General features: G+C 38.9%; 1 protein-coding gene across 7 annotated transcripts in view; it reads right to left on the reverse strand.

The window, feature by feature from the left end:
* The window catches only part of CTNNA2 (catenin alpha 2), a 486,975-nt gene that overhangs the window by 53,610 nt on the left and 418,208 nt on the right, over positions 1–15,157 (reverse strand). For all 7 annotated transcript variants that reach the window (XM_064653544.1, XM_064653542.1, XM_064653543.1 and 4 more), the window contains 3 exons: positions 9,764–9,856; positions 9,327–9,483; positions 5,627–5,827 (listed from right to left, as the gene is read on the reverse strand). In XM_064653544.1, the coding sequence (XP_064509614.1) occupies positions 5,627–5,827; positions 9,327–9,483; positions 9,764–9,856 (451 nt within the window). The remainder of the gene's footprint in view (positions 1–5,626; positions 5,828–9,326; positions 9,484–9,763; positions 9,857–15,157) is intronic.

The raw sequence follows: 15,157 nt of genomic DNA on the forward strand, positions 1-15,157 counted from the left end.
GGTAAACCAGCATTTTCCTTGTGGCAAATTTTTCTTCTGCCTATTCACCTGTTAATTAATACACTGTACACCAACCACAGCACTGACCCCTGAAGCATCACGGGATTTATCTTTCTGCCTGCTGAGAAATGGACATTTATGCTTTGCTTATGCCTTGTAACCAGCTCTTAATCCATCAAAAGCCTTAACACTTACTCCATGGTTAACCATTTTCCAAACAGCTGTGTGTGCAGGACTTTATGAAAAGCCTTAGAAAATCTAAATCAATTATGTTGTGTTTTCCTTTAGTACAGTATTCTATTTTTAAACTCTAAAAATGCAGAGAAAAAGAAATAGTGTTTCAGCTTTCAGCCACAGTGGAGATCCATTCATCTCTTATGTGTCTCATTTAATTGTTTTATAATGCATTTGCTGTGATTCCTTACTGTATTCCTCTGTATCTTGATCACAGTCTCTCTGGTTAAAAATCTTTGGATCAAACCAAGCACAAGTGGAGCACAATCTTGGGTATTCTCTGCTCCTTTTGTAAAATACCTTTCTTTAATAATGCATCAATTTCTTTTTGTTGGTAATACCTTGACCTTTACATTTCAGTTTAGCAAAACTTTAAAGAAAATGCTAGAGTACTTTGCAGAATAAAAGTCATAATTTCATCAAAATTCCAGGATAAATGATCTCATGTTCTCAGGATGATGGTACCCATAAGTTGTACTATAACTATCCGAGCTCCCATAAAACATGAATTTAACATCATTTATTTTTTAAATAGGCTCCATTTTGCAATTTTCAGCTCTCTCTCAGATTCAATACATGGGGTTTTTTTGATGGCAGCTATGCTTAAATTCATCTTCTTGCTTCTACATTTTGTTTCCCTTCATATCACTGCTGAAAAATCCATCTTTCCTACGTTTTAATATTAGCTTTGATAACACCATTGAGCTGCCTTTTCCTAGTGATAAATATCTTTAAAGTTTGTCCTACTCACACTGATAAAACTCTCACAGGGTTATTGCTGAATTGCCAGTAGTGCTGATTTTCAACTTTAGTCCGTTCCGATAAAGACAAAATAAAAAATTTGTGTCAAAACACAAGTCAGAGTGACCTACTTAAAAACAGCCAGTTACAAAGTTACTGGGATATTTTTATAACATGCTAAAAACTGAAACTCAAAATTTCTGGTGTGAATCAGACGATTTCATATTTCCAGTGTCCTTCACAGGAGTAACCCAAGTACTACGGCACTTGCTGTTCCAGGATGGTTTCCAGACATCCCAGTGTAAACTGAAGAAAACCAAAAATTGTTGGAAACTTTTCACAGCCCTTTCCAGGCATTTCTGGTCTTAACTTGTTCTGCTCTTTTCTCCTTCATTTCCCATTTACTTCCTTTCATTACAACCCTGCAAAGTCTACTCCAGTTTTCCCAATTTAAGTTCAACCCTCTGACCTTTAAAGAATGTCACAGCTTTTTCTCCTTCCTGAACCTCAGGAATCTTGAAAAATAACATTTAGCCTCATTGTCTGCTATTTGATTTCTTTCTAGGGTCAATTCTTCTTACTTATTTAGAAACTTAGGCTTCTTCCCTTCAGTTTTTACAGCTTCTCAAATAATTGCTGAGTAGACTTCAATCTCCTCTTTCTTAAAGGCAATTGGACAGTCTCAGCTGGACTTGGTCACTCAACAAAAGGGTGCTGAGCAATAGAAGAGATATCAATATTCAAACAGAAATTGTGCTCTGTTTTCTCTTACTCCTTTCCCTTTCTTTTTGCCTTTATCCTTGATCTTAACCTTTTCTTTTTAATCCTTTTTCCTTTCCACTCTTCTTTCCTTTTTTTTTTTCTTCAGCATGGACCACCTGTAACAGTATAATTTCACAGTTCTCTACAAATCTGAATGCCAATATAACATTCAACAGAGGGCATCAGGGCTGTATCTGACCCTGGTTTCCCTTCTTCAGCCTGATCCTGACTCCCATCCACAGCCTGACATCCCAGCCTGGCCTCAGGCCACCCCATACTCATTCAGGTGCCAGATGCCCTGAGGGAGCCCCTGGGTCATGTTATTTAGGAAACCAAGCTACAGATATTAGTAAAACTTCACAGTGCCCCAAAAAGCCAGCAAACAAACAAACAATGAGAGCCTGAAGCTCTGGTTTACTCCTGCACACAATTAACACCCACTAAAATCTATGAGTTTTGTGCTTGTTCCCAGCGAGCCCTGTAGACTCTGTGGTTTTATAGGTTTCATCCTGGATTTATAAGGAAGTCATCATGAGAGAATTAAGCTTTTATTTTGTTTTTTAAAGGAAAACGAAAGTACCCAATTTTAAAAAGACATTAACCAATCCCTCACTCCCTAATACTGCTGTCAGAGATAAGAGTCTAACCTCTACCAAGTACTTGGCTTTAAAGGCAGTTCTTAGTCAAGGGCAGGCCAGAAAGCACTAAAACACTAAAAAACCCACACCCTATATTTTCCAAAGCCTGTAAATTAACACAACAAACAAATAAAACTTGGAGCTGTGACTGGTTTTTAAAGTAACCTTTGCGGTTTCAATTTCTAAGAACCCACCAGTATAATTTTCATTAAAGATTAACTTTCCTCTAAAAAAACCATTATCAAGGTGTTTCTCTTTCCAAAATTGTGTATCCATATTTCTCCACTGTGGATCCAACCCAATACTCATATAACAAATTGAAATCCCCGTTAAAAGAGGCTTAACAGAGGCTTTCCTTTCCTGAGCTGACAGCTAAAATAATAAGAAAAAGGTAATGTGCTTATTTCCCTTCCATTGTCATTTAACTAAATTTTTCCCCAGCTTCCAAAACCATTTCATTTAAAAATGAATAAAGGTAAATTGAAAAAAACAAAACAAACAAAAAAGGAACAAAGATAGAACTGGTGAGGTGTTCATGATTGTGCTTGTCACAGAGAGTTCGATACATACATCTGTGGGTGGAACCTGAATCCAAATAAATCACTCGTATCATTCTTGAGTGCTTGATAAAATCTGTGCAGGATTCCGAGGTGATGAATAGAAAGAATGTAGAAATAGATGTATATATTCATAGGTACCCATATCATAGAACTGTTGAGGTTGGAAAATATCTCTATCATCAAGTCCAACTGTTCCCCCAGCACTGCCAATGCCAGCACTAAACCGTGTCCCCAGGTGCCACATCCACACATTTTTCGAACACTTCCAGGGATGGTGAATGCCCTGAGCAGCCTGTTCCAATCATTAACAACTATTTCTATGAAAAAAATGTCCCTACTATCTAATCTAAATCTCCCCCGGTGCAACTTGAGGCTGCTTCCTCTCATCCTTTGTTCCCTGGGAGCAGAGCCCAACTCCCCCTGGCTCCCCCCTCCTGTCTGGGAATTGGAGAGAGTGAGAAGGCACCTCAGGGCCTCCTTTTCTCCAGGCTGAGCCCCCCCAGCTCCCTCAGCCCCTCCTGCTGCTTCAGCCCCTTCCCCAGCTCCATTCCCTTCCCTGGACACACTTCAGCCCCTCAAGGTCTCAATATCCTCTACTCCAGTGCATATGCATATGTTCTCTGGGAGAGGGTATATGGGGCACAGAATGGCACAGGGGCATCTAAATACCATTTGTATTTGCATTTTAGGGCAACGAATTGAGTCAGTAAATTCTACCTTTTTAATCACAGAGGAATAATAATCAATGCCTTTGTAAATGGCCTGAAAAGCTGCAGATAGAAATTGTGCTGTAATATTAATGATCCACATTCATGCCTGGCATAAATTGTTTAAGCTTCATCAGCTCCATTGAATTTGGGCCCATTTTGTCTCCTGAACTTCTGCTGCACAATTTGTACATGATTTAAAGTTCTCAGCATTGAAAACACAATTTTTTTAAATTTTTTTTTTTAATACCCTCAGTTTTACTTTGATTTGACAAAATACAAAATAAATAATAAAATTGAGGAACAGGGACTTGTTCTTAAGTATTGAATCTCAGCATTAACAAGTTGATGTCATCAATATGTACTTAGTCCATAGTTTATAGCACTTAGTTATAATTCAAATTATAATAAAAAGTACAATAAATTTGGAATATAAGTATTTATTGTGCCTATTATTGATCTGTATAATGGCACTTTATACCTGCCAGTTACTCTGTTGAAAAATTTGTAACAAAAAATTTTATGGAACATTAGGTCAGAAATTTTAGCTGAGTAAAAAGCCTTAACAGACATTTTGTTTTGCTTAATGAAGAAGTCTTAGTGATAGGAAGAATTCTGCAAAATCCTTCCTTGATCAAAAGACAACTTTAACACAAGAGTGCAACAAACTATTTTACCATGTCAGACTGAAAAGATTATTTTTCTCCTGTGAATTCATAACAATCTCAAGAATCTACACTTCAGCTACAATTTCTAATAAATCCTACTGGAAGGCCAGAAAAAGAAGAAATTCTTGATTTTGGTCATTGGGATTTATCTGTTCAAATAAGAATTGGGGTCTCTATTAGGGCTAAAAGATATTACACTGGGCAGAACAATAACACAATAATATTAAATAATCCCAACATATATTTTCAGCTTATTTTGTTGATTCCTGTTCTCAAAGTGAAAACAAAGACTGCCAGAGGCACAAAAGTTTTTGCTTTTCCATCTCCTAGGGAAATGACTGTTTTTTCTGTCCAAAAGCTACATTTGCTGCATCCTGAACAGATGCAATTTTCATTTGTTCCCTCTAAAATGATCTTGGTGATTTTAAATCCCAGATGAGCAAGTGCAATCGGGTGGGGGAGGATCAGCTCAGACATTTTCAGACATCCATAATATGTGAATCTGTGTCATACCTGGTCACCTGGTCAGTGAGTGGAGACCTAGTCTGTGAAGGCAATAAAATCTAAAGCATGATTCATGAGAAAAAATATAGACCACTGCTTCAAGATAAGAGCACTTGACTGCACTGAATTATTGAGATGCACATAGCAACAGACAGTATTGAGTATAAAGGGGTTTAAAATGACCAGCTTAGATGCAATAACCTACATTTAGATGAATCCAATCCCTGCTCTGTCAAGGTAAAAACAGGTTGGGAAAAAGAAAAAAAAAAAAAGAAAGAGGATTTTTTTTTTTCCCAGTCTATCAATCCAGCAAACTTTTATATTTTATATATAATCTACATATTTTATATAATCTAGCAGAGTTTTATATTTTTTCAATCAGATAATACATTTTCAGTTGCTCATATGTATTTTTCAGTGAAAAATTGTTCTGTTTAGAAACATAATTTCAGTCATCAACAAGTACATTCACCTGCACAGACCACAGAGTAATGTTTGTAATGATTTTCCAGAGACACATAATACATAATCAACTGACTCAGAAGAAAAGACTGTGCATTATTTATTCAAATCTAGAAACTTTGATGAAGCAGCCCAGTCTTGATGGGTTACAGAATCTCTTCTCAGTATGACTTCTGTAACAGAATTGAGCAGAGAATAAAAAAACCATCCGTGGTCATGAATTTATTTGTTTATATCTTGTTTTTAAGCACAGATTTCCCTCTGAGTTACAGATCTCAGAGAATTAACTGAAATTTTTATGTGACCAAATAATGAATATTTCAATAAATCAATAATTCTAATAAACTTACCTGTCTCAGAGAGCAGTTTGGTAGCTTCCAGCACCTTCTCAGTATAAACTCCAGTTTCATAGTTTTCCATCTCTGCATTAATGATGTGAATAACTCTGGCTGCACGGCCTCGGATGGCACCTGCGGTCCTGTCCAGTGTATCCACATCCCCCTCTTGGAGAGCAATCACACACTTATTCACATCTTCCAGAATATGGTTTTCTGGAACGGAGGGAAAAAAAATACAGCTCATTTAATTTCCTTCTTCCTCGTAGCAAAGCTTACAGATTTGGGCAGACAGCAAATGTCAGTGTGTTAAAAAATTGATATCTGTCTTTATCCAGGTCTGCAAAGCAAATTCTCTTCTGTGATATTATGCCACATAATAGTAAAATTCCCAAGTGTGATATTTATCTTGAACAGGGACTGGAATACATAGGTATAGGTATATCTTACCTATAGCATGAGTCCCAACCTGCAATTCTTTTCAAACCAGTCACATTAATTTCAACCATCACACTGAATTTTGGTGTAATAAAAATCAGTGCAAAAAGGAAAGTGGTCAAACATTATGCAGATTCTCTATTAAACAGTCTGAAGATGAATTTACACACTCCCATGAAATTTAATATGTTTGGTTCATTTGTGCCTAAATAAGTCAGAAAAGAAAACAAATAATTTTGACAACACAACAGCAAATGGTCTTTGTAGATAGCAGGGAGCCTGGGCACAAGCAGTTCGTCTCCTGCCCTCCATCTATGCCAAAAATAAGCTCTGAACTTTACATGACACACACTATAATTATATGTGACTGTGCATATTCTGAAATAAGAGTTAACAACAGTGAGTCTGCTCAGATGAGGTAATATTGACCAGCTTTATTGGATTCTTGGGAGCTGCACTATTTTTTTTGGCTCAGAATCATGTGCTGCAGTATCATAATTTATGTAGTATTCCCATATAAATAATGTGAAAGGATGAAGCAGATTTTGATTAGGTCAGGCACTATTTGCCAGCAGCCAGGAGAGTCAAAGTAATTTCAATAAGACTATGACTGAATTTCATATTTGACCAAACTCAGTCTGAGACACTGAGCAACTCTAAAAAACAACTTGCTTTTCTGTTACAGACACCTCTAAACTGAAAATGAAATGTTGTTCCTTGTAGTAGTAGTAAAACAGAATTAATCAGTTCACCAACTGCTTTTTGTTAATTATCCTTGGCCACTAAAAAGAATGACTCACTAATCTTCAGTGTTAAAAATCCCAAGGTTGGATCATTTGAGAGTTTCAGAAATGTATTACATGATGTTGAATTTTACACTTTAACAACTATGGATGGAAACTGAAAGTCCCCTGAGATGTGAATCTGAGTAACTTGCAAGGCAAAATCCTTTGTTTAAAAAACTCCCTATATAGAATTAAAAAGCATTGCTTTGTTGAAATTTTTCTCCACTATTTTGTTCTCACAAACATCATCAATTGCTTTTATGGTGGCATAACCAAATTTTGCCCAACAAGAAGTGCTACATGCATTTGAACAGATACTGCATTTGGAATATAAAATAACATTAAAACCATGGTCAGCTTTGTTTTGGTAGCCTATTATTAAAACATGCCATCAAACGTGACACTCAGTATGAAGAGGAGGAGGTGTCATTTCAGGAGTTACATTTAATCAGACAGTAGCATTTAGAATGGTTCATTGGTTTAACATCTAAAAATAAAACTACCCTGTGTAAACTGAGGCTTCCAAGCCTAGAGTAAGCAAGCAACAGGATTTCTGGATACATGTCGTGTTTATTTATGGACAGCATTAGGAAAAAAAAACCCACCAAAAACTCAATTGAAATTATACTTCCCAGTCACCTTGGAAAGTTTGGATCTAAGTCAAGACGAAGTTAGAAGGAAAAAATGATTTGAGAAAAAGAAATGAAAACCCCCATCATCCATTCAACTGACTTCTGGTTTATGGATACAAGCACTTGGAGTAAACAAAGTTCTCAAGCAAATCAGAAAATGGCTATTTGAGAAAGTTTGCTAGCTCTTTGGCTTGTGGACTGGGTCAGCAGTTTACAGTCTGGTTTGCCCTTTCACTGTAGAACCAGGTCCGCTGAAAAGTGTTTGTCGGTCTCAAATCTCTAATAAAAATCAATGTGCTCCCAGATTCTGAAGTACCCTTTTATTCTGACAGTTTATTTTCATTTCCTCGTCATGGCTTGCAGTAAGCACTCTAACAGGGCTGTTGAACAGTGGAATGTAATTAACTAAGTCAAACCATTTTCCTGTTAATAATAGTAGTAGGATACAGCCAAACAAAATAAAGGTCAGGTCAAAAAGGAAAACTAGGGATTTTTTAAAAGAATAAATATTTTTTTCCTTCAAATCTCACAAAATTCTATTAGAAAATTTAGGTAACATCAAGGAAAGTAATGTAGATTGAAACATAACATTTTGGCCAGACTGTCTCATGAAGTTTGCCTCTTCTGAGACATTCAGGTAAGCCAAGCACTCTTGGCACACTCTGTGTCCTTATGCACAACAATGAAATTCACCTTTCAAACTGAAATAGGAAAATGAGTTTTCTGCAGCAGACAATTACCCTAGGACACGGAGCAATCTGCAATTACCGTGTTCGTTGTGTATGACTGCATCATAACAATCCACTCTGCCACAAGTTGTAGCACTTTACAAGGAGGATGGAGAAAAGACTGTGACCCAAAGAGTCAATGTCCTTCTCTTCTCCATCCCTTCTTTATGTGAGGACTAGGATACTTTGCCTTTTTCCACAGCAGAGCTTGCTTTGCATTGAAAGCCTCCCCAGTGAGGTCTGAGAAGTGTAAAGATTTGCGTTTTCCTGTACTACTTTACTACTTCTCTCTGGTTTTATTGTTACACCAATAACTCTGAGACCCAGAAGTGCCTCCCAGCTCTCTCAGACACTGGCCATGTCTGACAACATACCCAGACAAGAATCATAGAATCATGAAGTCATTAAGGCTGGAAAAGGTCTCTAAGATCATTGAGTCCAACAACTAACACTGTCAGGTCGACCACTAACACGTGCAGCCTCTGCCTATTTCCCTTCTTCCTATCCCTCTTCAGGGCCTGGTAACCTGGTACAGATGGTCAGGGGGCAAGGACTCTATGGTACATCTGCCCCACTGTACAGACACACTGAGCAAAGCTACAGAATAAAGCAAGGAAAGTGTCAAGGCCAGGTTGGACGGGGCTTGGAGAAACCTGGTCTAGGGAAAGATGTCCCTGTCTATGGCAGGGCATTGGAACTAGATGATCTTTAAGGTCTCTTCCAACCCAAACCATCCTGTGAATCTGTGATTCTATAAAGTTCATCTTTCCTCCTCTTGCCTGCAACTGCACAACGATTCTAACAATTCCTACAAATACTGTCAGCCTGTCACAGGTCTGGAACACATTTTTAAAAGGTGGCTAAAATCCCCTTTGTAACTGAGTTGAAACAAAACTTCTCTAGAAATAGAAGTGAAAATAGGATGCTATTTTCTGGGAGGTGAAAAGCCAACCATTGCTACCAGGGATTAATTGACATGGTGTGGCTGCTCTCACTGAGTGCAGAAGATCAGCATTCCCATAGACACAGACTAATGGATTAATGATGCTTTAGTAATTATAGCTTTTATCCACTCTGACCCATTACTTCAATTTAGGAGTATATTTTTAGAAGAGTGCCTTGATCCCAGTACCTGAAACAGAGAGGAAATCATCCACCGAAGTGATGTCATCAACAGCTTCAGTGAGGACTCGCACCTGCTTCTCCCACTGATCTTTAAACACATCCATGTTGTCCTGGGCTACTTTGCTCTGGGGTCTGGCAGCCAACGTGAGTGCAGCATTTATAACCTGTTATTCAAACCCAGTTGTTAGGAGAAGTGAAAGTTTTTTCACAACAATAAGAACAAATAGATTATGGGCTGTGTTACAAACGCAGCATCACACCCCACTTGATATGTGGGTCTCAAGGTATGAATGAATTTTTCATAGGTCATGGAAATCAGGCAACAATGTCATGACAAAGACAAGGTTATAATCTTCACCCAGGCTGTTTTCCCTGTCTCAGCTAACTGATGCTTTTAAACACTAAAAGAGTTCTCAGGTACATTTCAGTAGGAATCTTACTTACCTGTGGGCACAGACTATCAATCTGTGTGGCTGCCATACGGACTAACTTCACACCTTCTTCATTATTTGAGATTGAACAGGCCAGATTTGCAACCTGCAATGAAATCAGCAGATGAGAATCAAGTTTTAGGCAAGTAAGCCATTAGAGTCATAACTTTCTCTGTTCCTATTGAGCCCTGCCTGGAACAAAAGAATTGTATACAAGAAGAATAATGCATCATCTTCTGTGCTGGTGAACAGAAACACGTGTAGATTATTTCCTTACTGGCAAACTGAACTACCCACCTTCTTTAGATTTTTCTCAGAATCTGTCCTCACTGTCAAGTGTTTCACATCCTCCTCTATAGCTTGAAAATTATCTCCTGAGAAGTCATGTAGAGAATGCAGAGCACCCAGACAATTGTCTATACATTTCCTTTTCCCACAGTTTCTTTTTTTTTCTTATTAACCAGGTCCAAATGAATACAGGTAATCAGGTTCATCCATATACTTTGAGCTTTGCAAAATGCAGAATCTTTAATGCCCTAACACATGGAATTGTACTTTTCCATCCATAAACAAAACTCTGGGAAGCTACATACCACTCGAATATTTTCATTGTTTTCAGATCCTGATGGTTTTATGAGGGTTTTATTTCAGTTCTCAGGTGGACCTCTTTATTTCTATGTGATTGCCTGCCCTCCAGTAAGATAGATATCCACCATAACAGTGATGTGAAATGTCTCTGGTGAAAGCCTCATTCTGTAACATATGCCTGAAGATCTCATTCAAAGATCTTTGGATCTACATTTGCTCACTCTGGCACAGCTCTGGGCAGTCTGAACCTCATAAGACTGAAGGCTATTTGGATAAGATGAAGACAGAGAAGACTTAGAGAGGCATCTGAATGAAATCTAGCAATTAGACCATGTCTCCAGAGCTGCATCTCTGTGGCTTGGATTCAAGTGGAAGAGCATGTTCTCCCAGCTCATACAGTTCTTCCAAGAAATGCATTCCCAAAAGCTTTGGCCAAGTCCATGAATCTGCCATGGTTTTCCAAACAGCAATTCATGGCACAGTGCACATAATTAAGCTCATCGGTGATATTTAAATCACAAAGGTACATTTTGGGATGGGGGAATACAGGATATTTTTTTAATCACCCAAAAGTACGACTTTTAATTCTAATCTACATTAAAACAAACTTATAAATTTTAAATACGCTTCCTTGATATTATTCACTGTGCCTGAAGGCACAACTATCAGTTGGAAATGATTCATGAATTAGTTCAAATACCCCCATCCTTCCAATTTTCCTCCAGTCTCCCCTTGTGGTATTAAACTGTTCTCATCTCCAGTGCACATCCCCGCATTAGCCCTGATCCATCTGTTCTGCATGGAACCTATTTCCCTTCACAGTTCTGGGGAACGTGGTTTGCATATAACACAGTGCCAAAGCTCAGGAAAGGAAAGAACCCAAGGCTTCAAAGAGTCTTGCAGGCATTTCCTAGTCAAGATTTTACCATAGTGTTGTGATTTTTATTTTCATTTCATGATGAGACAAATTAGTGAGTCTGTTTGTTAACAGCCTTACAGCCCTCGTGTCAAAAACATTCTTCTGAGCTGACATCTTCCAATTAAGTCACCATTTTCTGTAGTCACTTCTTTGCACACATCAAACAGACCACTTTAATCTTCACCAGAAACAAAAGCTAAGCAGGATGATAATTAGAATGCATTAACATGAGTGGAAATTACAGACCTTAAAGACTAGTAAATAATATTAAGTTCAGCAAGTGCCATCTTCCTGTATTTGAAATAAGTGGCTTTTCAGATTGCCCTTTCATTTTGTGATTATCATGATGGGAATTTGTCCTAAGGCTTCAGATGCAACATACATCTTCTTTTTTCACAGATAGCACTGAAGGAGGCTGGATGTCATGAAATGGCAATCAAACTGTGAAGCAGGTCTTTGAGTTCTTCTGGAAAAGATTTTGGCAGATATAATCAACAAAAATAAAACTTATTTTGTCTCTGTTAATTACTCTTTCAATAAAATTTGATGAGATAATAATTGGATGTTGTAAAGTGCCCTGTTTTCTGAGGAGGGATTCAGACATAACCAGAGAAAACTTTTTCTCCTTTATTTGTAAAACAGAGTTCAGCACATTGGTTTGGGTGCTAATATCAATACAGGAGTACAAATGTAATCTATTGCTACATTAAATATGCATCAAAAGAGCATTACAGTTATCTGTTTAAAAGAAATAGTGGTATATATCATGTACAATCCCTACATGATGAGCCTAATAGTTTCTGTGGTATATTTCAAGTCTTGCATAAATACAGCACTGTATCATCAGCAGTCAGAAAGCAATACTGTGTCACAATTCAGCAGGGAGAGTGCCAGCCTGTACCATGGGAAGATATGATTATGTCAAATAAGTACAGAGATAAGCAAATTCCACAAAGGTAGATGCAATTTGGATAAAATTGAATTTAGCACTGCAAATCAGAAATACTATGACTTTACCTAAAACTGATTTTTAAAACATGGCAAGAAATAGCCATTACTTGCTTAAGCCTGCATTTTAGTGCCACTGCATAAGTGTGGATCTGTGAAACAATACAAGTTCTAAGTGCACTCAATCACTAGATACTACACTATTTAATTATTTTGATTGACTTTGCTATCAAATACAGAGTCAGGTCACTATCAATTAGTATTCCTGGCACAGCAAAGTCCACATTCATGCTCTTAGTTGATAGAAACCATGAGGTAATTCACCATGCTTTTAGCCTACTATAAATTCAGCAACTTCAGATATTTTTCCTATTTAAAACTATGACAAGAAAAACTTAGACCCAATTCCACCCCACTTAGCTGAGACACTTTGACTATCCTTCAGACAATGGAAAAAAAGAGCAAGGCCCTTCCAGAGGCTGTTTTAGGTCTCTGGTTGACTCTCTGATCCTCTAGATGTGTCTAGTTTATTATTTAAACTTAGCTGGCCCTGATGATTGTTGAAAAAGGTATTACTGAAATGAAAGAGGCTGTAATGATGTATTATAACTTGTTTTGCATGGGCATAGTTAATACAACAAACTCTTCAAGGCTGGGAATTCGTTAAATGTGCCATTCCTGAGCCGGATGGAGCAGACAGCTTGAAAAGGAAAATAAAAGGGCTGTATATTACCATAGCTGCCAATTACCAAACCTTTGATTTGACAGCCTTTACCTTTATGCTTCAAGTGCTCTGTCTCCACCAAAGCATTGAAAAGAAGGTTTCATGAAAGGCTGTGGAAGCAACCAGGTAATTAATTTTTTTCTTTTTTTTTCCTGTTTATTAAGTTCCTTGAGCACCCTGACTTCACTGAGTGCCATAAAGAACTTAAGATTGTATTAAGATCAATGTGAACTGTCTGAAGAGCATTTATATGAATGAATACATTTTAAATACCAAAATCAATGAACTGTGAATCATCCTCGAACTGCGCGGAGAACGTAATAACAGTGAAACTGCTGTGCAGATAAACATTATTGTCCAGAATTTCAGGTCTGCTAAGCTACTCTTATACCATCAAAACAATTGTTAAACACCTTAAACCTGTCCTGTAAGAGCACGGAAAGGTAATGAGCAAGAAAATAAACACTCCAGGTGCAGCAACGTTGTATTTTTCTGTAATCACTGAACCCACTGAACCAGCCCTAGAACTGGGGATGTGAAGAAGCAGGTACAAACTGCTTCATATTCATTTCCATCACTGGCACTGATAGCACAAGATGCAATTCTGCACCTTGCCAGGTATCTCTCTTTAATCATGCAAAGAGTTCCAGTAGTTTCAGTTATTTAAAATACATACAGAACCAGTCACAATAAAATACATCTGCATGTATTTGGTTGTATTTCAGCTTCAGTTTCTTGCTGGATAGCAGATTGGGCTGGGGAGGGACTTGGTTTCTAATGCAAATTTTTATTATTCTTTGTGGTGTCTTGACCCTGTTTGGACCTCAGGTGCTCTGTCACTCCCCTCCTCAGCTGGACAGGAGAGAAAATGCAATGAAAGGCTTGTGGGTCGAGTTCAGGGCAGGCAGAGATCACTCACCAGTTACCATCATGGGCAAAACAGTTAACTGTGGGAAACCAGCTTAATTTATTACCAATCAAATCAGAGTAGCATAATGAGAAATAAACCAAATCTTGAAAACACCTTTCCCCCCTCCCTTTCCTTCTTCCTGCACTCAACTTCACTCCCAAATTCTCTCCCTCCTCCCTCTCAGTGGCACAGGGGATGGGAAATGGGGGCTGTGGTCAGTCCAACATGCTGTCTGTGCTGCTACTTCCTCCTCAGGAGTTGGACTCCTCACGCTCTTCCCCTGCTCCTGCCTGGGGTCCCACCCATGGGAGACAGTTCTTCATGAACTGCTCCAGCCCAGGTCCCTTCCCATAGAGTGCAGTCCTTCAGGAACAGGCAGCTCCATCATGAGGTCACAAATCCTGCCCAGCAAACCTGCTCCGGTGTGGGCTCCTCTCTCCATGGAGCCACAGATCCTGCCAGGATCCTGCTCCAGCACGAGCTTCCCACGGGGTCACAGCCTCCTTTGGGCATCTCCCTGCTCCGGTGTGGGGCCCTCCATGGGCTGTAGGTGGATCTCTGTTCCCCCTGGACCTCGCTGGGTTCAGGGGCACAGCTGCCTCACCATGGGCTGCCCCTCGGGCTGCAGGGGAACCTCAGCTCCCATTCCTGGAGCACCTCCTGCCCCTCCTGCTGCTCCACCCTGGAGTCTGCAGGGCTGCTCCTCTCACACATTCTCACTCTCTGTCAGGCTGCTGCCCAGCAGTTTTTTCCCACTTCTTACACACGTTATCCCAGCGGTGCCACCACCATCTCTGATGGGCTTGGCCTTATCCAGTGGTGGGTCCATCCTGGAGACGTCTGGAATTGGCTCCATGGACATGGGGGAAGGTTCCAGAAGCTTCTCACAGAAGCCACCCCTGTAGCCCCCCTTGCTACCAAAACCTTGCCATGCAAACCCAATACTCCATTGTTGAAAGGCCATGCCAAGGACAGGATTTACCTAAGGACACATGGATATGGCAGCTGGGAGTGCAGGCCCTGCTTGGATGGGCAATGCCTACACTGGTTTTTCACTAGGAAGCAACTAAAGAGTGGATCAGCATTTGTTCATTACATTTGTCATCCATACTATTTAGGACAGGAAAGCTTTATTTCTGCCATAAAATTGCCCTCCAAGTTACCAAAGTAATCGAGGATCTTTCACATTAATTTACTTTATTTTTACACTGATTAAAATCAGGTGTAGTTACCTTTCATTTTATTTTTAAACTACACTGTTTCCATTTTTGACTTTAGCCCTTCGTATTATTAAAGGTAACTATGACTATCAAGATGT

The sequence above is a fragment of the Pseudopipra pipra genome, chromosome 4, assembly GCF_036250125.1.
Source record: "Pseudopipra pipra isolate bDixPip1 chromosome 4, bDixPip1.hap1, whole genome shotgun sequence".
Classification (NCBI taxonomy): Eukaryota; Metazoa; Chordata; class Aves; order Passeriformes; family Pipridae; genus Pseudopipra; species Pseudopipra pipra.